Below are 25,079 nucleotides of genomic sequence, written 5' to 3' on the forward strand. Positions count from 1 at the left end.
TGCCCCAAACAAAACGGAGTCTGTTCACTGTTTGTTGAGGGTAAACTATGGCACAGAGTAGACTTAATTAAAGACGGAAAAAACGCTGTTTTAGGATTTGAGTCGATTATTATTGATATTCATGAAATGCGAAAGATACAACAAAGATACGTTTTCGTTCCTTTCATTGATATGTTTGTTTGTTTGTTTGTTTGCTTAACGCCCAGCCGACCACGAAGGGCCATATCAGGGCGGTGCTGCTTTGACATATAACGTGCGCCACACACAAGACAGAAGTCGCAGCACAGGCTTCATGTCTCACCCAGTCACATTATTCTGACACCGGACCAACCAGTCCTAGCACTAACCCCATAATGCCAGACGCCAGGCGGAGCAGCCACTAGATTGCCAATTTTAAAGTCTTAGGTATGACCCGACCGGGGTTCGAACCCACGACCTCCTGATCACGGGGCGGACGCCTTACCACTAGGCCAACCGTGCCGGTGTTTCATTGATATGTAACAATTGGAATTCGTCACCATCTCTTATTGCAAAATACCTTGTCAGAAAACACCATTGACTTTGTAAGATCCAATCTTGTTGTTTTCCTGTGTATATTTTGTAAATATCAAAAATACTTGTAAATAGATATAAAACAATACAATAACTAAAACAGAACATGTTTAAACAATCAAGCAAAAATGAATCGCAATCGACACTAAAGTGTGTTGCGCGTATGCTTTACATACTCTCGTCAAAACTGAAAAATGGCAAATATCTTGGGCATCCTTATATTAATTCTGCAAAGGGGTCAAGTGCTTTCTGTTTCAACAACCCCGCGCAGCTAGTCGCCAAGGCTAGAGAAGACTGGGCGAGTGTTGCACTGTCGAGATTTGATATTCGCGAGTTCTGATATATATCCTTTTACATCGTGTTCGCGCGTATGCATGCAACCATATGCAATCAAATGACAATACTTAAAAAAGAAGAAATGAAACTCACAAATGTAGCTTAAATGTACAAATGTAGCTTTAGTCTAAAACGTTAATGATAACAATAATACAAACGATTATTAAACATATTTCACGAAAGAAACCTCTTTTTACCACACGCCGAGGATAAAGTCAGTAAAGGGTGTGTTGTTGGTAAGGCACACAAACGGTCACAATTACAAGTAAAGCAACATTATTTTGCAGCACACTTTGACAAAACACATCTTGAAAGTCACGCTTTGTCACTTTATAAGTATGTCCACGCAAAGGCCAACAGGAATGCTTTGCTTATACATTGACAGACCGTTACATATTATCGCAAAAGCATAATTTTGAAAAATAGCTCCGGAAACAAGCTCATGTAAAAAATACAAGCAACATTCGTAAAATAACATTTGTCAACAGGAAAACAAACCAGAACCTCATAAAGACAATACAACTTTAAGGTAAATATTTAGAAGAACAAGCAAATGCACTTCACACATTAACGGGTGGTCAGCTGTGTATAGGGATTCCGAGAATATGTGTAAATAAGAAACAGGTCACAGGATTAATGTGATAATATTGTCAACATAAACAAAAGCAGCAAAATCAACAACACTAAAATAACAAAACAAAAACAAGAATACTTTCTAGGCCAGCAATTAAATTATGTCCATCATCTCCACATAATATTGAGCTCGTTTCAGTTAACTTCACTGATTTTCAAGTGATTGGCAAAGACCTATAAAGTCACTCTCGTCCGTCAATGTCTGTCTTGGGAGTGTTTGCTATGATGTGTTATATATGCTGAAAGAAAATTCGGAAACTCTCAAGAAAGAAGAAACAACGTTTTTTTCATTCATTTAAGCAATACGTGTAGTATATATTTACAATGAAAGGTGCTCTTCTTATCATACGATGCGTATTTTTATCGTCGAGGTAACAGAACATTACCTGAGAAGATAGTTTCCGCATGACCTTCTCTTGTCTTCCATTTCTTGTCTTCTATCTAAAGCGCTCGCTCTATAGGCCTTTCTTATTAAAGTTTTAAATTCAGTTTTCCTTTTCAAATCTCTTTGTAGCCAAATGCTAAACTGGCTATACTAATTCGTTTGATGTCTGTCTGTCGTTTGTGTCTTGTGTACGTTTTGCCGATCGCTTTATCACGGTGTTGCGTAATCTCATAATCTGCTCAGTTTAACTTTTGAGATGCACATGTCCAGCCACCTGTAGAACCTAAACGCGCCTAGACGTCTCTGTCCATTCACTTCAAAGCTAGTTTTTGATTCTTTAAACTTAAACCGCTATCCTAGGAAGAGACGGGTACCTCGGGCCAGCAGGTGGTCAGTTACGCAACTTTATGGGCGAACCGGGTGCAGCCTCCCGGAACAGGTTTTTGTGATGTTTGTTTGCGCTCAGATCAAAGTCTCAATTAAGAGGGTGTTAGAATGTCGCGTTCCTCTTTCAGGGTGCGTGTTCAGCCGTGTGTGTTTGTACGATTGTGATTTGTTCACTTGCTTGACCAATGAGATGCGATGTCAGTCTTGTTAGCTAACTTCTGATTGGTGGCTTTGACCCCCACCCGTTTCTATGTACATCTTAGCGTGTGACATTTTTTAGGGAGAACCAAGAACTATCTGAGACAGAGAGGACGTACTTATTTTGTACTCTGTTTTCATAGACACTATAAGCATGATGTAGACTGCATTGTATGACGGCTTACTAGCGCCAAAACTAAAAATTAATAATTAACCCGTGAAAGTTACTAATTTTCACGAGAACATTACAATTATGACGTGCAAATTACTACTTTCACGTGTTAAAGGCAGAGTAAGCCTCCCGTAAACCATCACAGATACGGTCAGGCTTTTACACACAGTACAAACACCATTTCATTTAAACACTCACCAATTGAGAACATCCTAGGTGCCCTCCGTAAAGAGCGAACAATTTTCAAAGAATTTATTTTTGCGTGGTTTATCTTACCCCTGAGCCATCGTGAACCCGTGTGATCCAGTTTTCCCTTTTCACAATGCAGTCGTCATAGTTAGTCATTTGAATGCGACTCGACGTGAGCTTATCTACAATAGCACTTTTCTTTATGCACGAAACAACGGCTGTGGTTCACAAGAACTCTAGCGATGGCTTTTGACTGTTGAGAGGAACGGCGATTTGCACTGATAAACCGGCCGTCGTCTGCTACGACCCTTGCGTGACCCTGCTTCCGGGCTTTTCTTTTTTTAAACTTTCACAACTTCGAATTGTTCTGATCTTGTCTTGATGAAAAACGAATTCTTTTATGATTAAAGAATGTTTGTGTAACAAGCTGTCAATTTATTATTTAGATTTTAAAAGTTAGGTCTAGCGCAAAAACGAGGCGCCGTTGTTGTTAACGGAACAAGTCTACGAAAATAAATTCTTTGAAAATGTCTCACGCTCGACAGAAAGCAGCCAGGATGTTCCCGTTCGGTGAGCGTTCAAATGGAAGTATGCTTGTACTGTATTTAGACGCTCGGGGAGCTCTGTGATGGTTTACGGGAGGCTTACTGTGCCTTTAATTACTAATTTTAAAGTATTAATGTCTAATTTTCAGTTTTGGCTCGCCTCCTTACGGCTTACTAGCGCCCAAACTAAAAATTAGTAATTTTCACGCGTTAATTACTAATTATCATGTGCCTCGTGACAGTGGAGGTTCAATGCGCATGCGCGACTGTTACACCGGCCAGAGCGAAACATCCTTCGATTCAATACTTTTCTGGTCCATAGTTCTTTAATCCGATGCAAATTAACAATAAGAGCTGAGCGCATGTGTAGATAACCGTGACATACAACTGTCTGTCCGACAACTTGTTGAATAACGAATTCTATCGAAAGATATTTGTGAAAGTGTGTGAGTCTAAACCGAACAGAGCCGTCTGCTGGTCGGACCTTTAGCACACGTCCGGCCAGACGCCATTATTTTTTTCTCTCTCGATTCGAACATTTTCGGATCGATTGTCCTTCACTAATACACTACAAAGCAGATGTATGAGTGTAGTAGTGGAAATAAATATGAGGTACAGCTGTCTGCCCGACAACTTGTCGAATAAGGAATTATATTGAAAGATATATGTGAAAGTGTGTGACCACAGCTGATCAAACTCAACAACTACTTCCTCCTCCTTCCACCCCATCCCACCCTTATTTTATTATTTCTTTGATCTCACAAAACCAGACTGTACGCAAAAATATACAAAACACAAAAGCAAAAACAAAACAAAACGAAAATTTGGGTCATCAGTCATGTATTTATCTGATATTTCTACACGGTTTACTCAACTAAAGGAGCTATATATATGTCAGCCCAGACGTAAGAAAATAAAATCGGAGACAAAGGGAGAAAAAAAAGTAGCAAGAACGGCTGAGCCATACAAAGAAAGACATGAACACACATTCTGTATTTGCCAAAATATGCAGTCATACTGAACGCGCTACAATCTCAACTCTTGAAACTTGTTTAGTCATTTAATTGAATAAAAAAAAAAGTTTTCAAAAGCATATGAAATCAGTCTATTGATGAATCATTTATGAATTTATCAATTAGTCACTTCATGAATTCATTCATTTGTTGGGGAAAAAAGTAGCAAGAGTGACAGAATTGAAGAGAGTTTCATGGGCGCCTTGTGGATTGTGATAATTTAGTGACAAAAAGACCTTTTACACAAGTGATTGGAGTGTGGAGCTTTATCCGTAAAAAGAAATCAAAACCGCGAAACCACATGAGACACGGAATTAATATAACTGCTGTAGCCGAAGCTGACGTCACTGCCCTTCAGATTGCTGCGTGCACGTGAGTGCATGTGTGTAACCCCGTGCACGCTCATTTACTTGTATCGACCATAGCTTTGGAACCTCGTACAAAGATAAAGGATGTCCCTTTAATTATAATTATAGATTGAACGACTTTGTTAGAAACTCAGAAAATGATGCCCAACAACAATTTCGGGAGACTTATTCGAAGGCAAACTATACCATGGTGTTCAAGGGGAGGGAAGCAATCTAGCTTATAGGGGCTAGCGAGATTTGTTCGGTTACTTCCCTTTGACCGTTTGCGCTTCTGTGTGTTCCGATAAATGCAAACTGCAAAACACACTAAATTAAAGAGTTAAGAATTGAACAAAATGTCAAAGATTTTTTAGTATTTAGAAGCAAAACCTGAATATCCGTACGCCTTTCGAAACTGAACGATGACCAAAAGCCGCCAACTAAAACATGTCAATCCAGACTCGAGGAGGCTGCCAAAACTGGCATCCAACCAAAATTTTCATAAAAATGTGAGCACATTTTCAGTTAAAACAGAACTTGTCTACTTAATTTTGAGATTAGGTAAACGACAATACATTCAGTCAATGTTATCTGATCGTAAAAAAACGATTGATGGCAACAATTGAGCAAACATTCACAAATACAATACCTACTCCACACACGCATACATCCACACTCAATCGCGACGCAGCTGCACCCTGGCCACTGTCCTGAACGCCCTTCACTCTGATCCTGATGTTCGGTCCCACCGGCCCGATATCGGGGATCCTAAACCTTCTGGGGTCTGTGCGCTGGGAGCTGTGTACGGCGGGCACGTTGTCGCGGGGGTGGGGGATGGCGAGGTGGGGGGAATGGACATGCCTGTCTTGGTCAGCCCACTTGCCCCCAGGCTGGTAACATCACCAGCAGTAGAGGCGGCCATCCCGTGTGCAGATCAAACCCTGTCGGGCCAGGATGGCTGCTTGGTTGTGAGGATCCTCGACAGGGAAAGTGGACAGCCGGGCATCGAATCGCCGGAACAGTCTGCAAAGCAAAGAGGTCACAATCAAAATCACTATCCGAACCTTCAATGTCCCGGCTGTGGCATTTTAAAGGGATAAAGCCTGAGAAATCGCTAACAAAGTCATATCCTGGGATTCTGGGATACAAATAACACTACCGCACAGGAGGACTGCCTTCACTTTACAGACGCAGGTGTCTGAAAGGGCAGCTGTCGGGTTGCGGCTCTCACAATCCGTTCAACAGTGTAACTCAAACTATACCTATCAGTTACTGGGTGATTTTGAAAGCTCCCAAGAGTTCAGGCATGCTAAAATGCTTTTAATCGAAGACAGTTTGCATTCTCGGCCGAGAGAGTCCAGCGCGCTCGAAAATTACTTCCCTTGGACGCGTGACGTAAATTCAAGAATCAGCCGTGTGGAACGCTCTCTGTCTTCATGCCGTGAAGTGGGCACGATCAGGGTGTCTAATCTTGCCCTCAAGTGCACTTCACGACGGGTGAGTGAAGAGAAACTAAAGACGGGGTGCGAGGAAGACTTCCCTTTGAAAGATAATGTCAATGTCATGAGTAGACAATCACAGAGATTTGCTTCATGTATTCCGCCACCTCTCCACTCTCCCAATGCCCACCCCCCCTCCCTCCCCCCTATTTTTTCAGATGCTCGTCCACTTTTCATACTTCACTGAACTATTCGCAGACAGTGTCACGCGCCGACACACACAAATACACACACACCCACACACTCACACATGCGCGCACACACACAAGCACACACACAAGCACACACACACACACACACACACACACACACACACACACACACACACACACACACAAATAGAGACAAGAAAATTGGTTGATTAAAATCAACATGGCCGAAGCAATGTTTTCATAAAAGAAGCGGTATTGTACGGGCACATGTTGAATTTGGGTTACATGTGTTGCAGAGTATTTGAAAATCCGTAGGCATAAAAACATGCAAAGAAGAGTGATAGGTCCCTGTTGTGAATATAATCAAGTGGATAAATTGATTACTTATGTTTCATGAGAACGGCAAACAACGACACATGTTCACCGCCCTCAGCTAATTGAAGAAAGAGGGCGGCCATCAATAAATAGTAGAGCATAGTGCAATTTCATGTTGGCATCTTCTCCACTGAAAGCTATAACCCAAAGATTGAAGACCAAAGTGCTTTACGGGCCCCACTTCTGACCCGAATCACCCCCCTCCTGCTAGGTATACGTGCACTCAAGTTAACCTCTGCTTTGACCTGTGGCTGTGTGCCATGAGTCGGATGGGAGAGAGAGAGAGCGAGAGCGAGAGAGACACACACACACACATAAACAGAGACAGACATATATAAAGACAGAAGCGGAGAGACTCAGAGGGAGACACAGACAAAGACATACATACACTGATACCGCAGAGAGAGAGAGAGAGAGAGAGAGAGAGAGAGAGAGAGAGAGAGAGAGAGAGAGAGAGCCGATTGAGAGAGAGTGAGATAGAGAGAGAGAGAGAGAGTGAGAGAGAGAGAGAGAGAGAGAGAGAGAGAGAGAGAGAGAGAGAGAGAGAGAGAGAGAGAGAGAGAGAACCTGTAACTGATCTCGTGAGAACGGTAACAAAACGTCAGATCTCCGAACCCATTGCAATAGATGACCGCTCTTGCGGCCATCAATAAAGAGAGAGAGAGTAAACACGCTGCTTCCAAAGTTTCTCAGTGCAAAATAGCAGGGCTTTTCTTCGGTTTTTCATATAAAACCGATCTAACGCAAATGAAAGTCCCAAAGAGAGAAAATAAAAAGAAAAGTCGTATCTCGTGCGTGCATTTCGTGTAAATTTCCCTGAATACAAACCTGAGTTGCCAGCTTTGACTTTTGTTCGTTCTGGGTCACTGGCCACCACTCTTAAAATTTCATCCCCCTTATAGGGGGGGTTCTATGTAAATGGGCGTCTGTGAGTGTGTGTTTGTGTGAGAGTGTGCGTGTGCGTGTGTGTGTGTGTGGGTGTGTGTGTGCGTGCGTGCGTGCGTGCGTGTGTAGGTGTGCGTCTGTTCATTCATTCATTCATTTGCTGTGCACGCGGGCACCCACGACCTCCCGATCACGGGGCGGACGCCTTACCACTAGGCCAACCGTGCGGGTCACTCAGATATTTATTTATTCATCGCCAGTGCGTTTGAGAAGGGACACTACTTGGAACAGACTTTCGCATATTGTCAGACGGGCGTTGTGCCCCTTTGTCTGAAGCTTTCATCAAAGATCTTCCAATCGCGGCCTGGAAGATCTTTGCCGCTTCCACTTCTTCCACTTTGAGCCCACCGGGCTGCCTCAAACAAAGGGAAGCAAACACTTAGGCAACTTTGACACCAATCTTGCCAGTAAACATAGGAAGAAGAGTGTGTTGTTGTTATTATGTTCGAGTATTTTGACAGGGATAATTAATTTCAGTGACAGACTCCTCAGGCGAGTTTTCCCCCTTTGGTTTTTACATTTAGTCAAGTTTTGACTAAATGTTTTAACATAGAGGGGGAATCGAGACGAGGGTCGTGGTGTATGTGTGTGTGTGTGTGTGTGTGTGTGTGTGTGTGTGTGTGTGTGTAGAGCGATTCAGACTAATCTACTTGACCGATCTTTATGAAATTTGGCATGAGAGTTCCTGGAAATGATATCCCCGGACTTTTTTAAAATTTTTTCGATAAATACCTTTGACAAATAATGTTCACTTGCTGACGCGCGCACTGCAATGCTGCTGCTGCTGCTTTGCCGCTAATGCAAGAGCGTGTATCCTCTGTCACTCACTTGCCACCTGGAAGCCAATGCATAGCCCCTCCATAGGAGCCTAAATTGATGACGTCACTGCAATAAAGTCTGTGGACTCCATAAAGTCTCTTATTTCTAATGCATGGACCGCGCATAGAGCCTTATGCCATCCATAAAGTTATAGCAGGCCCCTCCTTCCAATAAGAGTTATGGAACCCGCTATTGGAGCGTTTAAAATGGCGGCTGCTTTCATGCCGATTCAGGATGAGAAGAAATTTGAGAAGCAACCGGATCTTTCTTGACCGCCTACATCCACTGAATCGTTACGACGACGTGGAACTGTACAGAAAATTCCGCTTTCGTCGGCAGGACATTCTTGCAATCACGGATGAACTGTAAGAGCAACTCGAACTGCCGAATCGAAAGGGTGCATTGCCGCCGGTTCTGCGGGTTATCTTGACTTTGGGTCAGTTTTTACGCGTGCGGATCTTTTCAAGATGTGTGTGGCGAACTGATCGCGGTACATAAGTAATAATGATAATAATAATAATAATAATACGGGAATTTATAACATCAAACACAGCATGCAGAACCAGCAAGAGAGTGACTTATACCTTTATGGCGAGGGTACCGGAATGGATATAGGCTTTCCAAACTGTCTGCGGCAAATGGTGTACAACTGACCCGACGCGAAGCATCACAAAGCTTGACGCATGCGCAGAGACACAGGATGACGGGGAATCCCTTCCACTATCTACGTGTTAAAAATAGAGCCGCTCTTAGTTATGGCAGGCACTATTTCACCTCATGCATGCGGACCGCTGAGTTCTATAGTGCGTTTCATAGCTATGCGCTCCACAGCGCTATGAAATCCTAAAAGTATGGAGGGGCTATACATTCGGCCCTGAACGTTTGGCGCCAAATCCTCCACTACAACACCCTCCCCCCTCCCTCCTTACTTCTAGGTCCCGCCTCGGACCCAATAACTAATAACTAATGCATTTATTATTAGGTCCGTGGTCCCGCCCACATCCGCTATCTCCATTCCTTCCCCCTTTCTCTCCATCCTTGTCCAGTCCTAAATACCATCGCCTCACCTTCAGTCCTTTGTCTTGTACTGTCAGCGCAGTCATCGTGTGATTACTGTGTGCACTTCTGGCACTATAACATATCCTCTACAGGGGAGATGGCGCCACACATGAAGCAGTACCACAAAATTTCGCAGCTTCATTTTGTACCCCTCTTCAGAGACTGACTCCGTAGAGGCACTGAATTTGCTGTGCTGGATCCTATATCAGGGGGTGGCTGCCAGGGTTCGCTGAGTGCTGGGTTGTGGGATGGTCCTTGCCGCAGCCGCTGCACGCGTGCTCGTAGATACAACGTGGACCATAGGCGCATGACCCCTTGTTGTACTGCAGGCACACCTCTTTGCCCCCCGGTCCTGTTATGTCGGTCGCTGTCGGTGCGCGCCACTGGCTCCGCCGTTGTCGCCAGACTTCTTGGTGGCTGGCGTAGCCCGCTCCCGAAGCACAACTGTCGCCAGGTGTGGTGCTTCGGTCCCCCAGGACAATTTGTCGGCCGCCTGACGCTGTCGATATTCGTCATCGAAGATGAGCACAGACTGCCAGGTGAAACGGCAGCCTAACTCCCCCACCATCTCTGTGTAGCGCAGATAGGCCGCTACATCAAAGTCTTTATCACGGGACAGGAGTGTGGCCATGATTCTGGCATTTGCCACAATCCAGGCGGAGGGTGACACCCGATCTAACTTCGGCTTTGTATTGGGTAATTTGATTGTCACCCCTCCGCCAAGAGACACCTCCTCCTCCACAGCCAACGAGGATGAAACGAAGTCGATGATCTTTAATCCTTTTGGTCTTGCCGGCGTCACTGGCGAACCGTCCATGTTGAGTCGCCCCAGCAATTCCGCCAAACCACTGGCACCTCTGGCGGTGTCGTTGCTCATGGGGCCTCCCCCATCTTTTGCTTGCAGGGTTTTAATCCCTGCCCGAAGCAGGGCAAGATGCCCCCTTTTTATGTTGGCACTCAGAGAGTCCAAATCCCCCGGCTCGACACATTTGAGGGCCGCCAACGAATCAAACCCCTCTTTGACGAGGACGCTGATCACCGCTGAAGGAAGGTTTGACTCCTTACACCATTGTTCTATTTCGGACATGATCACAAATAATAATGTTCACTTGCTGACGCGCGCACTTCAATGCTGCTGCTGCTGCTGCTGCTGCTTTGCCGCTAATGCAAGAGCGTGTATCCTCTGGCACTCACTTGCCAGAACGTTTGGCGCCAAAACCTCCACTACAACACCCTCCCTCCTTACTTCTAGGTCCCGCCCACATCCGCTATCTCCATTCCCTCCCCCTTTCTCTCCATCCTTGTCCAGTCCTAAATACCATCGCCTCACCTTCAGTTTAAAAACAATTTATCGTTCCTCTAAACTGACACATAAATACCTTTGATGACGTCATATCCGTTTTTTTGTAAAAGTTGAGGCGGCACTGTCACACCCTCATTTTTCAATCAAATTGATTGAAATTTTGGCAAAGCAATCTTCGACGAAGGCCGGACTTTGGTATTGCATTTCAGCTTGGTGGCTTAAAAATTAATTGATGACTTTGGTCATTAAAAATCTGAAAATTGTAATTAATTTTTTTATATAAAACGATCCAAAATTACGTTAATCTTATTCTTCATCATTTTGTGATTCCAAAAACATATAAATATGTTATATTCGGATTAAAAACAAGCTCTGAAAATTAAAGATATAAAAATTATAATCAAAATTAAATTTCCGATTTAAAAACAATTTCATCTGATTCCTTGTCGGTTCCTGATTCCAAAAACATGTAACCACAGTAGTGTTTACTGTAGTGTTCGTCCTTGTAGTCTGTATTAATGTTAGTCACAATACTGTGCACGTGTGTGTGTGTCCCCCACAGGAGTGTTATCAGTTAGCTAATTTCATGTCTGGCGTCTCTTACCGTAAGCCTGTCCACAGCTATTAAATTTTCCAAACAACGCCGTGTCACCAGAGTTCCAGGCCGCCGCGGTTATCGCGCGCAGTCATTGTTAATTACAGTAAATAGTTAAGAAAAGTTCCAGGCATGAAGAACCGTGAGAAAGACCTCACTTTCACAGAATCCACCGTCAAAGAAAGACGTGTTTTATTTTGCTCTGTGCTTCCTGACTAAGGTATGTTGTGGATTATTTCATTTGGTACTTTTTATCGTTATGCGATTATAAGTGTATGATGTATGAAACAGCGGATATTTCCCTATCGTTATTATGTAAAGGCATGATGTAATTCTTATACTTGATCTGCAATTTGTGACGCTAGATATTATGGTTCTGCTATTGGAATGTGGATTAAGTATGGCCAATCTTTGTTTCGTTTTGAGTCACGTCAGTAGCTAATAAGCATAGTTAAGAATGATAGTTTTATTGTTAGAAGAACAAAGTAATGCGTTATCTTTCTTGGTGGAGAAAGGCAGGAAAAACTATGTAATGATGCGGTGGAAAGTGTTTGTCCTTTTGTGAGAAATATGTAATGTGTAATATGTAACTGAATGAAAGATTAATACGAGGATCATATTGGTTGTCATGGTTGTAAACTTGAGATCAGAAAAAATGCCATTGAACGATGTACTCGGAAAGTTAGTGATTTATGAAAGAACTAACAGATATATGAGTAAATGAGTCTTTGGGCTCTATGAGACTTTAATCCTTTTTCGGATAAGTTGTGTCTCATTCTGATGGACAATTACGTTCCATTGTGTGCGAATTGGAATTGATTTAGACTTGTGTTCCTTATGTTTTGGAGCCAATTAATGAAGTCTAATCCATAAGCATATTAACAGAAGATAGCGTATACTCCAAACTGTAAGATTGGCAGTGAGTTCGCTTGTGGTTCTAGTTCATTTGGGCGATGTTCTGATAAAATGTTGTTAACCAGTGGGCAGTGTTTTGATCCGATGACTGTTAATCAAAGTGTGTTGTCAAAATAAGATATTTGTTCTGATGTTCGTTTTGAATGATGTTGGTTATGTTTTCTAGCCGTGTAATTGATTGCATTTGAATGTTTGTTGATTTCAGGATGCACATGCTGGCTAGAGTCCTTTTCCTTTTCTTTTCCTAATTCTTTTTTTCTTTTCCTTTAGTCCTTTTCATTTCTTTCCTTATTTCTATATTTTCCTTTTAGTCATTCTTTAGTAACGTGAAAGTCAATGTCCACCTAGTTTAGAAGAAGAAAATAAATGTCAAAAATACAACAACTGTTTCTTTTACGAGTTTGTGACGGACGAGTCCAACCCCTGTTAAACCCAGATTGTGAGAAGGGGTTTACAAACATATAGATATGATATGTTTGGATTAAAAACACACTCAGAAAGTTAAAACGAAGAGAGGCACAGAAAAGCGTGCTATGCAGCACAGCGAAACCACTACCGCGCTAAACAGGCTCGTCAGTTTCACTGCGTTTTGCACGAGCGGCGGACTACGTTCATTGTGAAAAAATACAGTGCGTTCAGTTTCATTCTGTGAGTTCCACAGCTTGAATAAAATGTATGTAGTAATTTCGCCTTACGCGACTTGTTGCTTTTTGTTGTTACATGGGAACGCCCTCAAAGAACATACTCCTGTCTAGTCTGTAAAAAAACTAACTTGTTGTTTATGAATGCTGAGCAGATTAGTGTGTGTGTGTGTGTGTGTGTGTGTGTGTGTGTGTGTGTGTGTGTGTGTGTGTGTGTAGGTGCGTGCGTGTGTGTGTGAGTGTGTGTGTGTAAGATTTAATAGTAATGTCACATATGTCAGACAACGAGATATGGATTTAAATACTAATTCGTCTTGTGTTTTTACAGGCAAAAGAACAGCTACGGACGGGAACAAAATTGTGAAACTGACTACCCGGTGTTCAACCTCCTGACGGGGGGTGGGGGGAGGTTGGGTTGAAGGTGGTTGTGAGGGAGATGTGTGTGTGTGTGTGTGTATATATATGTGCGTGCCTGTGTGCGTGTTCGGGTGTTCGTGCATGTGTATGGGTGTGTAGCACGATTCGCAGAAGATCTTGGTCTTAGTTTATAAAACATTACATGTGCTCATTCAGACGACATCCCCTTATACATTTTCTTATTTTTGGGATAAAAGAAAGCTTGATGACGTCATATCCGATTGTGAACAAAAGTTGAGACAGCATTGTGCCGTTCACATTTGCAATCATATTCATTGCAATTTCATTCTGTTAAGTTTCGAAGATTAAGAATCGATTTATTTATTTACTTGACAGAATTCTGCCTCAAATTAAAATTACAACAACAGACAGAATTTGATTTCATTGCAGTCGTTATAATTATCTAATTTAAAAGCATAAATAGATATATTATGTTTGTTCTGAAAATGTGGTAACAACTTAACAAATTTATGTAATGTTTGTTCTGAAAATGTGGTAACAACATAACAAATTTATGTAATGTTTGTTCTGAAAATGTGCTCAAAACAACAGAAAAATGTGTTGTATGCCAACGCTTGTACTCACATTTCAATATCAAAACACACACCACACACCACACACACACACACGCACACACACACACACACAGGCAAACAACACACACCAACAACACACGTGTAAACCTGATATCACATAGCAAGCCATGTAATTTGTTCATGTTATTAAAAGGTAATTTTTCGCGTTACACGGACTCACGCTCGCTTAAAACCAACATACTTTTTAGCCAGGTTATTAACTTTATAACAGGGGGTCGTTTTTTGGTTACACAGTCAGTCATTTTATATCTGCTTCTTTGTCACCACACTGACCAGGCATGTCTAAAGCTTTATTACGCGGCCACGTTTTGAATTCACACTATGCGCATACTTAAAGGCACGCTCCTACTCAGCATCTCAGATCTTGCCAGTCTTTTGCATGTGATAAGACCATCCCGTCACTTGGTCATATACCAAAAATCAAGAGCCTTGGTGCTTTCAGTGCACACTGACAATTTTTTGATGAATGTATTTTGTAAAAGCCAATACATGTAATTCTTTCTTTCTTTCTTTCTTTCTTTCTTTATTTGGTGTTTAATGTCGTTTTCAACAACGAAGGGTTATATCGCGACGGGGAAAGGGGGAAGATGGGATAGAGCCACTTGTCAATTGTTTCTTGTTCACAAAAGCACTAATCAAAAATTTGCTCCGGGGGCTTGCAACGTAGTGCAATGTATTACCTTACTGGGAGAATGCAAGTTTCCAGTTCTTTCTTTCTTTATTTGGTGTTTAACGTCGTTTTCAACCATTCAAGGTTATATCGCGACGGAAGTTTCCAGTACAAAAGACTTAACATTTCTTACATACTGCTTGACTAAAATCTTTACAAAAATGGACTATATTCTATACAAGAAACACCTAACAAGGGTAAAAGGAGAAACAGAATTCGTTAGTTGCCTCTTACGATATGCTGGGGAGCATCGGGTAAATTCTTTCTTGTCCCAACCAATATGGGACTCCCCCTAACCCGCGGGGGGTATACATGTAATTGTTTATTAAGAAATTAATTCATTAAACAAATTCTAACGTACTACAGAAAGCAGACGGTGTCGCTTTTTGGTATGTGAGTAAGTACATGTATAAACCTGGTCAAATCTGTAACGGTGAGACGATCATAACTGTTTTTACGGGAAGGAGCGTGCCTTTAAACCTCATCGTCATTTTCAACCAGGTTGTTAGCTTTTTTACACAAAGAAGTCTAACGTTACACAGACTCACTAGTTAACACCATGGCTGCTTAAAACTCATCGTAGTTTTTAGCCAGGTTACTTTATTCCACGAGAACGTTTCATGTGGTACAGAAACATCAAAATCAATCACAATTATCATGGCACAGTAAGGAATATACCTACAAACATATTAATACAATTATTAGACTGTTACAAATATTCAGTTTCTGTGTGTCTTGTTTATCAGTGTCCATCATGCCTTCCTTGTAGGTTTGTACAAAAATACTGTTCAGAGGGAAAAGAGAGAAAGAAGTTAGACAGAAGAGAGAGAGAGATAGACTGTGATGTTGAAAACAAGACAAAGAGGACAGACAGTATTGTGTCACATTCCGAATGAGCACTCGAAGAACGAATGCACACACCCTCACACACACCCCCCCCCCCCCCACATACAGAAAGAGAATTGTATACGGGCATCCCTGCGACTGTTTGAAGTACAGTATAAGATTGCATTTGTTCAAGATAACGCATAACTCTTTTTCTAAAAGAACACTCTCTGACTCTGTCTGTCTGTATGTCTCTGTTTGTCTGTCCGTCTGCCTGTCAGTCAGTCAGTCCGATCTGTCTGTCTGTCGGTCGGTCTGTCTCTCTCTGTCTGTCTGTCTGTCTGTCTGCCTCTCTCTGTCTGTCTGTCTGCTTATCTCTGTCTGTATGAAAATGCATGCTCTGCACCACCTTCAACTCTTTTTTCTGACAGACTCTCTCTCTCCCTTTGTCTCTCACACCTCCCCTCCCCCTTCGGGCGCCTGAATTCTCCATACAGATACGTCCTCGCAACCAAATGTGTAACATACACACACACATCTTCATAATCCGACAAAATTGTTGCAATGCAAACACAATAAATTCTCTTTCCGTGTAGTTTTTCATCAAGTCTTTGCAGTGCAAGTCTTTTTACATTTAGTCAAGTTTTGACTAAATGTTTTAACATAGAGGGGGAATCGAGACGAGGTTCGTGGTGTATGTGTCTGTGTGTGTGTGTGTGTGAGTGTGTGTGTGTATGTGTCCGCTGTGTGTGTGTGTGTCCGCTGTGTGTGTGTGTGTGTGTGTGTGTGTCCGCTGTGTGTGTGTGTAGAGCGATTCAGAGTAAACTACTGGACCGATCTTTATGAAATTTTACATGAGAATTCCTGGGTATGAAACCAGACGGTTTTTTTCATTTTTTCGATAAATGTCTTTGATGACGTCATATCCGGCTTTTTGTACAAGTTGAGGCGGCACTGTCACACCCTCATTTTTCAATCAAATTGATTGAAATTTTTGTAAAGCAATCTTCGACGAAGGCCGGACTTCGGTATTGCATTTCAGCTTGGTGGCTTAAAAATTAATTGATGACTTTGGTCATTAAAAATCTGAAAATTGTAATATTTTTTTTATATAAAACGATCCAAATTTACGTTCATCTTATTCTACATCATTTCCTGATTCCAAAAACATATAAATATGTTATATTTGGATAAAAAAAAAGCTCTGAAAATTAAAAATATAAAAATTATGATCAAAATTAAATTTTCGAAATCGATTTAAAAACATTTTCATCTTATTCCTTGTCGGTTCCTGATTCCAAAAACATATAGATATGATATGTTTGGATTAAAAACACGCTCAGAAAGTTAAAACGAAGAGAGGTACAGAAAAGCGTGCTATGCAGCACAGCGAAACCACTAGGTACTGCGCTAAACAGGCTCGTCAGTTTCACTGTTTTGCACAAGCGGCGGACTACAGTCATTGTGAAAAAATGCAGTGCGTTCAGTTTTATTCTGTGAGTTCCACAGCTTGACTAAATGTAGTAATTTCGCCTTACGCGACTTGTTTTTAATGTACAGTGCACTATATCTTAAAACAAAGCACAGTTTACGAACTAAAGACAGGACAGGTTCGTGTCACCTAAGACTCCGTATATATACCGAGAGGCATAAATTCCGCAAACGGAACTTTAAAAAATCACAAAAAATCAACTCAGTGGTGAATGTTTTCAATGTTTGAATATTTTATTTATTGGCCATTTTAGTGTTTATAAACCTTCGCTTAATTGATTTTGAATAGAACATCATGAAATGACAATTTTTCAAAAAAAGTGACTGAGTCCAAGCGCAATGATTTCGGAAAACGTTCAGTGTTCATCACGTTCAATGCTTTGGCCAGCTTTAAGCATCCCAATCGCTTGCTGTCTCTCTCCTTCATCAAGTCGTGGCATGATTGCGATATCTGATACAGCCAAACAGCCAGTTGCATTTTATAGGGCCATACACTATCTTTTTTACGTTATTGTCTCCCGTTCAGCCCATTGTCTTTATTAGCACAGTGAGCTGTGGCTGGATCAGCAATACTGCAAAGCGCACGCTGACAGCGTGAAACATTTGCTCCAACACTCAAGATGTCAACTACAAATTACAGGTTCAATCTGATTTTCGTTTGAGAGCAAAATCGTTCAATGCACTATTTGCAGAATTTATGCCTTTCAGTATATATAGCTATGACGTAGGATCTTTGGTGAGAGTACCGAATTCAGTATACATGTCACAAGTCAAGAATGCTGCTGGGAAGTGAGTTAAAGCTTCTCGTTCCTGTGTTAAAAGGATTCTCCTGGCACAGAAAAAAAATCTCAAATTGCCAGAAGAGCTACACATTTCGGTCTGGAATGCTGTCACAATACACCAGGAATACCTTTGAAATCAGCGTATAAACGAACAGTTATTCTAATATTAAATGCTGTGTTCCGTTAATTTTTGAAACACTCGTGTCTTCGTTTCGCTTCGTTTCTCTGTTTTGCCTCTGACAGCAGTTACACTTGCACGCATTCGCTTGATCACAGATTTGAGTTTCTAAATTCCCATAGCTTGAGTCATCGCCAGCAGTGAAAAACAAGGCGATGAATTGAATCGTATCTCCAACGCAGGACTGGTGAGTATGCGCAAGGAAGCTTTTTTCATGTTTTCATTTGCTTAATTAGTAACTGTATTACAAATCATTTTCGAGATTATCATTGCATGCGTGTTCAAATTAAAATCCGCATAAGTCCCTTGGACTTGTTCAGGTCCAACTCGCCAGAAAAGGTGTCCAAATATGTAATATAATTCAACAACATATCTGTTAAACATGATGCAGTCACGGTTAATGCTATTAATTTATTTCACCTTATTCTGTGTTTAGACCGGCACGGTTGGCCTAGTGGTAAGGCGTCCGCCCCGTGATCGGGAGGTCGTGGGTTTGAACCCCGGCCGGGTCATACCTGAGACTTTAAAATTGGCAATCTAGTGGCTGCTCCGCCTGGCGTCTGGCATTATGGGGTTAGTGCTAGGACTGGTTGGTCTTTCTTTCTTTCTTTATTTGGTGTTTAACGTCGTTTTCAACCACGAAGGTTATATCGCGACGGGGAAAGGGGGGAGATGGGATAGAGCCACTTGTCAATTGTTTCTTGTTCACAAAAGCACTAATCAAAAATTTGCTCCAGGGGCTTGCAACGTAGTACAATATATTACCTTACTGGGAGAATGCAAGTTTCCAGTACAAAGGACTTAACATTTCTTACATACTGCTTGACTAAAATCTTTACAAAAATGGAATATATTCTATACAAGAAACACTTAACAAGGGTAAAAGGAGAAACAGAATGCGTTAGTCGCCTCTTACGACATGCTTCCCCCTAACCCGCGGGGGGTACTGGTTGGTCCGGTGTCAGAATAATGTGACTGGGTGAGACATGAAGCCAGTGCTGCGACTTCTGTCTTGTGTGTGGCGCACGTTATATGTCAAAGCAGCACCGCCCTGATATGGCCCTTCGTGGTCGGCTGGGCGTTAAACAAACAAACAAACAAAATTCTGTGTTTAATCCTTTGGTTCGGGCTGCTTCCTTCACTGATCTTTACGTTTTAATGTCCTCACTTTATTTCTTTCTCTTTCTTTCTTCAGTGACCGTGTACATGTTCTTTTATTTACACTTCTGGAGCTAGATAATTATATATATATACAGAAACCGGCAAAACCCACACATGCCTAGCTCCACGGTTGCAGATGTATTTGAGGTTATGCAACTGTTGACGCTACTAGTTTGCTCACATCGACTCATCAGCTGTGATAAAGTTTCTGTAACACAGCCTTCGTCCTCTCCACCAACACATTCTTATAGTGCCAAACGGTGCGATCTTCGGAGAGTTTATTACAGTTTAGAACAGTGGACGAAGCGGCCTCCGTCTCTGGACCACAAGCCTGGTACTTGTAGTGATGCACGGAGGCAGCGTGCGGGTCGACTTTGTAGGACACGAACAGCTCTGAGATGGGCGTCACCAGGCTATGCACGTCCAACTCTAACACACGCTCGGGTCTCACTAGCAGCTTCGTCAAATTGGCGCTCAGAACACTGCCACGAAGGATGTTCCTGAGCGTGGCGAATTTGTCCACGTCGGACTGGCGAATGGTGGCGGCGAACCTGCTGCTCGGGGGCTTGCCGTCGGCCCCCAGGGCATAGAAGTTGACAGGCAGGAGCTCGTACACCGCCGCGATGCTGTGCAGACCTTCAGACTGCTCGTGGATGGTCTGCATCAGGCCTCTCCACGTGGGCGCCTGCCTGGGGACCATCACCTCGTCCAGGTCGTGGAAGGCCACGAAGTCAACGAGGTGCATGTTCCTGAAGAGACAGTCCCCCGCGGCCAGGCCCTGGCCCTTGCTCCACACGTCGTTGGGGGCGGGCAGGTTCCATGGCAGCACTGTGGCCACGCCCGCCACCTCGTAGAACGCCAGGACCTGGGCGACCTCACGCGACGCGCGGAACTTGTAGAAGGTGAAGTGCGCGGCGCCCAGCAGGCGGTTCAGCTCCACGAACTCCACCAGCTGTACCACGCTCACTCGTCCGTACAGGGGAGGCACGCACACAGAGAACACCGCCGACTGGTCCGAGGTGGATGGGCGTTTGGCGTTGACGATGACGTTGAGCTGGAGGCGCTCGCCGCGGTGGTTGAGGGCGTGGTTGTCTCCCTTGCCCGCCACCAGCACCACGGAGTTGTTGGACTGCCCGGGGTGGTAGTGCACTCCTGCCGGCACCTGGAATCACACAGTTTGGTGACTGCAGATAGTAACTCTTTCCTTTTCTTCCCTTCAACGTATCTTATTTCTCGTCTATCCTCCCCTCCCGCGTTTTGATTTCTTACATTCCCGTATATAATTTCTCATCATCATTTTAGTGCATTATGTGACAAAACTGACTTTAGGTAACCTGCTAAATGGCACATAGGTCAGACCAGAGCCCTTTTTGTTTATTACATTTAATACAAACCATGACAGACTCAAATTTTTAATTGAAAATATCAGGGTCATATTCGGAATACAACTTTTATGCATTACATTATTTTTCTGATATTCTTCACCATGTAAAATGTACTGAAAAGCAAATTCGTAGTAACATCGGGCACCAAATGACGGCATCTTACTCACAAGGATCACTTCACAACACTTGGTACATGATTTTGGTCGCAATAGACGATGTTTGGAAATAACCCTGAATGGGTTTGCTTTGGTTGTGAAAGAGAGAATAGTTTTGGATTTATTGAGGCACACTTTTCCACGTGACGTTATCGGCCAGTCACAAGCTCGGGGTGTGTCTCCACACATGGACAATGAGCACGCGTGGAAACACACTCTTCGCAAGTGACTGGCTTGTACTATTGAGGGAGGGATGGTCTTATCATGCACGAGAATCACATCAACAGATGAACCCTGCTTACCTGACAGTGGAGCATGTAGAAGCAGTACTTCTTCATCCGCTTGCAGTCGGCAGTTTGACGGAAGGACACCTTAGACGGTTCGGACGACTCTGCGGCAAAGACACACCACAGGCTGCCGGCCGAGGGACGTCTGCTCGTTGGTCCCACAGCGAGCATGCGCACGAGCGGTGCCGACAATCTGTCGTCATAAAACGCCGAGTAGACGGTGACGTCTGCTAGTTCCTGGAAGTTGGCCGACCCCTGGCTGATGGAAATGTTCAACATGGAGGCTGTCTGCAAGGACTGTGCTCTGTCCGGGGTGGAACTGGACGGGTCTAGGTGGGGTTGTTGCCCCACCACTAGCAGACTGTCTGTGTTGACCTGCTGGAGGTCCCCCGCCGTCCCGTCAGGCGCCAACCACACACCTTTGTCTCTGACGGCTTCTTCGGAGGCCTCCTCGTTGTCTTCAGGCTCCAGATTGCGAAACCCGGAGTCGTCTTTCTCTGGGTTGACGTCTAATACGACGGGAATCCTCGGCACGGGGATGTCCATGTTGACGATCTTCCCTCCCCTTCTCATGGCCCTCAGCCTGTCAAGGGGGTGCGCCTTTACCATCACCGTCTTCTTTCCCTTCCCAACCTTCTCCCCTTCCTCTTCCTCACGCTTCAGTAGCTTGAGTCTGTCCATGGGGTGCATGATCTGTCCTGACTCCTCGGGCCTCAGGTCCTTGAAGCTAGCGTTGTTTTTGGGGAATGGTCGATGCTTTGCGAAGGTCTCGGGCTGAGCGTCTTCCACCACCACGTTGACCTGCTGTGGCTCCAGCCTGGAGAGCTTCTTCCTGACGGCTGGTGCCCCTGGCTGCTGCTGGATGGCTCGGTCCAGCGCTTCTGGGAGCAGGGCCTCCTGCTGCTCCTCCCCTTCTGTGTCACCACCGCCACCATCCTTGTCCTCCTCCCTCTCACCGTCCTGGTGGTGGTGGTCGGAGAGGGCAGCTCGTCCGCCGCGTCGCTCGGGGCTGAGGCTGATGATGGGGTCACTCGCCGCTTCCTCCTGGTGGGAAGTGAGGCTGAAGAGAAGGAAGAGGGCGTAGCAGCCCAGGACTACGCACAGCCCTCGCTTGGCTCTTCTTCTTAGCATCATTGTCACGCGCATCGTGGAGCAGTCTCCAAGCTTCAGCTAGCAGTCAGCTGTCGCGTTACCGTCACCATTCAGTAGTTGCCTTGGCCATATCCGAGCTTGATACGTTTTCTACTACCAGTTTCAGCGAATCTCATTCAGACACTTTACCTAGACACTTTACCTAGTAAGTCATCCCTCACTGAGACAGCTCCAATTATTTCTTCTGTCAATATTTTCAAAGAGTCCAATTATTCTGATTATGTCACACTATTGAATAGATGTCTAGCTTCTTTGATTACGCTCCTATCCTTAAGAGGTGGCTTCCGAGGTTGTTGAGCAGATCTTGATATCACAAATCCACACTTCCACGTGACTGTCAATCAGCACTCTGCAACATGCTGTGTGAGTTATTCGCATGCGTCAGACACCACTGTTTGGCACTACGCAAGTCCACGCTCTTTGCGGTTAATTTTCTATCACTCACTATTTCTCTATCAGAACTATAATGTAGGCTCTACACTAACACAGCAGAACACGCGAAACGAATATCTCTTTGCCCGCGTGGAACGGCATGTTACATCATCCCTGTCTAGTCCACTATGCACACAAGATCAGGCCCGTGTTCCATTCTCTGGGTGGTGGAGCGTAACACACGACTTCACTGCGAGACCGCCTCTTAGCTTTTGACTTTTCTTTTTCCTTCTGCACACAGATAATAATGTGCAACGTGTGCATTAGCTGCCAACAGATAATTGTAAAAAAAGAATATGAATATTAAGTACACACAAAAGAAAAGGACAGGAACAGGATGATAAAGGAAAACGAGGGGGCGCACAGACACACTTGTACACACGCACTATCCCACACACACACACACAACACACACAAACACACAACACACACACAAACACACACACACACACACACACACACACACACACACACACACAACACGCGCGCGGAAAAGAAACATAAACACGAAAACAAATCGAGGACAAAAAAGCTGAATAAAGAGCCTTGAGGACGGCCGTGATGAGAAACTAAAACCTACGTTCTAATGTTGTGGTAAATCCAGCAAGTCAGCCAAAGGCACGGAACTGCAAAGCTAAAACTCTTCAGAAGAGCGAAGATAGACAAAAGGAAACCTATCACCGTCTCATGGACAAAAAAAGTCTACTCTTAATAAATATGTTAGAGCTCATTCCGAAGTTGCAGGAGGACGAAAGAAAACAAAACTGTCAAAGAAAAGAGACAAAACAAGACGTACCCGTACTATGTTCCTGGGTACGCAGAAAAGAGTATACACCATTACGCCTTGGCGTTGTATGTCTAACACTGTCTGCCGCTGATGTAATGCAATATAACATCCTCTTCGCGTTTGCCTTTCAAAAATCCAAAAACTGTCAAGCTGTGATGGGAAGGCAAAAAGCAAGCAATAAAAAGCGATACAAACAGCAGAATAACCGGTTGGGCAAAACGAAGAAGACGAAGAAGAAAGGAAGAAAGAAAGAAAAGCGGAGCAACCACCCACAGTCGAACAAGGTTTCATTCATGAAATCTACGGCAGCACACCCATTGGTATATACCAGGCGGGGTAGATGTCTTTTGTGTTGACAGATTACTTGCTATGAAAGGGGTCTGCTCTAGCCGTATACACAAAGTTGAATAGGACAGAAGGTACATTTTCAGCACGCCTTTATGTTCCTTTACTTACCCGCATAAGCTGAATGACTCACTTGGTTATTTGTGTATAAGACTTATGAAGTTTGTTTTACCACAATTTTGCCATTTGCGTGGACATAGGCTTGCTATCGATTTTAGAATTGTTAATTTCACATTTATCCCATGAAAAAACACACACACAAACATGTTTACTACTGAAAAAAACGCACCTGATACACGGTATAAACTGAAGTCTGTCTTTTCGACGTGTACCTTAAAAAAAAAATCAAAAAAAAATCGTAAACCTGTTTTGAAATGAGTGACTCGTAAGGGACGTTTCCGCCCACCTCATTGAAGCAACTCCTGTGGCGTGTCCTTTGACACAGGGCTTATAGTGAAGTGTCAGCTGGAAACACTCTTAACTTAGCTTATACTCCTTTCGTCTATTCAGGGTTTCGTTTGACGTCGGCGGTCGGCAAAACATCGTAATGCAGACATCGCCACAAACTTTGCCGTGATTTCGGCAGCGCTGTCGGACTCTTTTTTCACGCTGGGGGAAACGTGACACTAATGACTGCCGTAAAGTTAAGAAAATAGCCGAACTTTTATTGCCATTTTTTAAATTTGTCAAAAAATCGACATAAATTCTTGCAACATTCCTGCATCACTGCAAAGGGCAGCTAAATCGGTGTATATGAAAATAACAAACAAAGCCCACAGTATATTGACTTGAATAATCATCAGATTTGGATAGTTCTACTCGTCCGCAATGCAAAACAAGTCGCGTAAGGCGAAAATACAATATTTAGTCAAGTAGCTGTCATTTTTCAGCAAGACCGTATACTCGTAGCATCGTCAGTCCACCGCTCATGGCAAAGGCAGTGACATTGACAAGAAGAGCGGGGTAGTAGTTGCGCTAAGAAGGATAGCACGCTTTTCTGTACCTCTCTTTGTTTTAACTTTCTGAGCGTGTTTTTAATCCAAACATATCATATCTATATGTTTTTGGAATCAGGAACCGACAAGGAATAAGATGAAAGTGTTTTTAAATTGATTTCGACAATTTAATTTTGATAATAATTTTTATATATTTAATTTTCAGAGCTTGTTTTTAATCCGAATATAACATATTTATATGTTTTTGGAATCAGCAAATGATGGAGAATAAGATAAACGTAAATTTGGATCGTTTTAGAAATTTTTATTTTTTTTTACAATTTTCCGATTTTTAATGACCAAAGTCATTAATTAATTTTTAAGCCACCAAGCTGAAATGCAATACCGAACCCCGGGCTTC

General features: G+C 43.3%; 1 protein-coding gene across 3 annotated transcripts in view; it reads right to left on the reverse strand.

Moving 5' to 3' along the window:
* LOC138975939 (uncharacterized) overlaps positions 1–25,079 on the reverse strand; it is a 293,946-nt gene that overhangs the window by 207,046 nt on the left and 61,821 nt on the right. Inside the window, exons 1-3 of one of the 3 annotated variants that reach the window (XR_011458819.1) lie at positions 23,388–23,523; positions 21,023–22,822; positions 18,967–20,342 (exon numbers count right to left, since the gene is read on the reverse strand). Coding sequence is in view for 1 of the 3 variants with exons in the window: in XM_070348711.1 (XP_070204812.1) it covers positions 19,371–20,342; positions 21,023–22,153 (2,103 nt within the window). In the remaining 2 variants the exon portion in view is untranslated. Of the gene's footprint in view, positions 1–14,160; positions 20,343–21,022; positions 22,823–23,387; positions 23,524–25,079 lie in introns of those variants that run through there. The other 2 variants (XR_011458818.1, XM_070348711.1) reach the window with 2 other exon arrangements.

This window comes from Littorina saxatilis, linkage group LG9 (assembly GCF_037325665.1).
Source record: "Littorina saxatilis isolate snail1 linkage group LG9, US_GU_Lsax_2.0, whole genome shotgun sequence".
Classification (NCBI taxonomy): Eukaryota; Metazoa; Mollusca; class Gastropoda; order Littorinimorpha; family Littorinidae; genus Littorina; species Littorina saxatilis.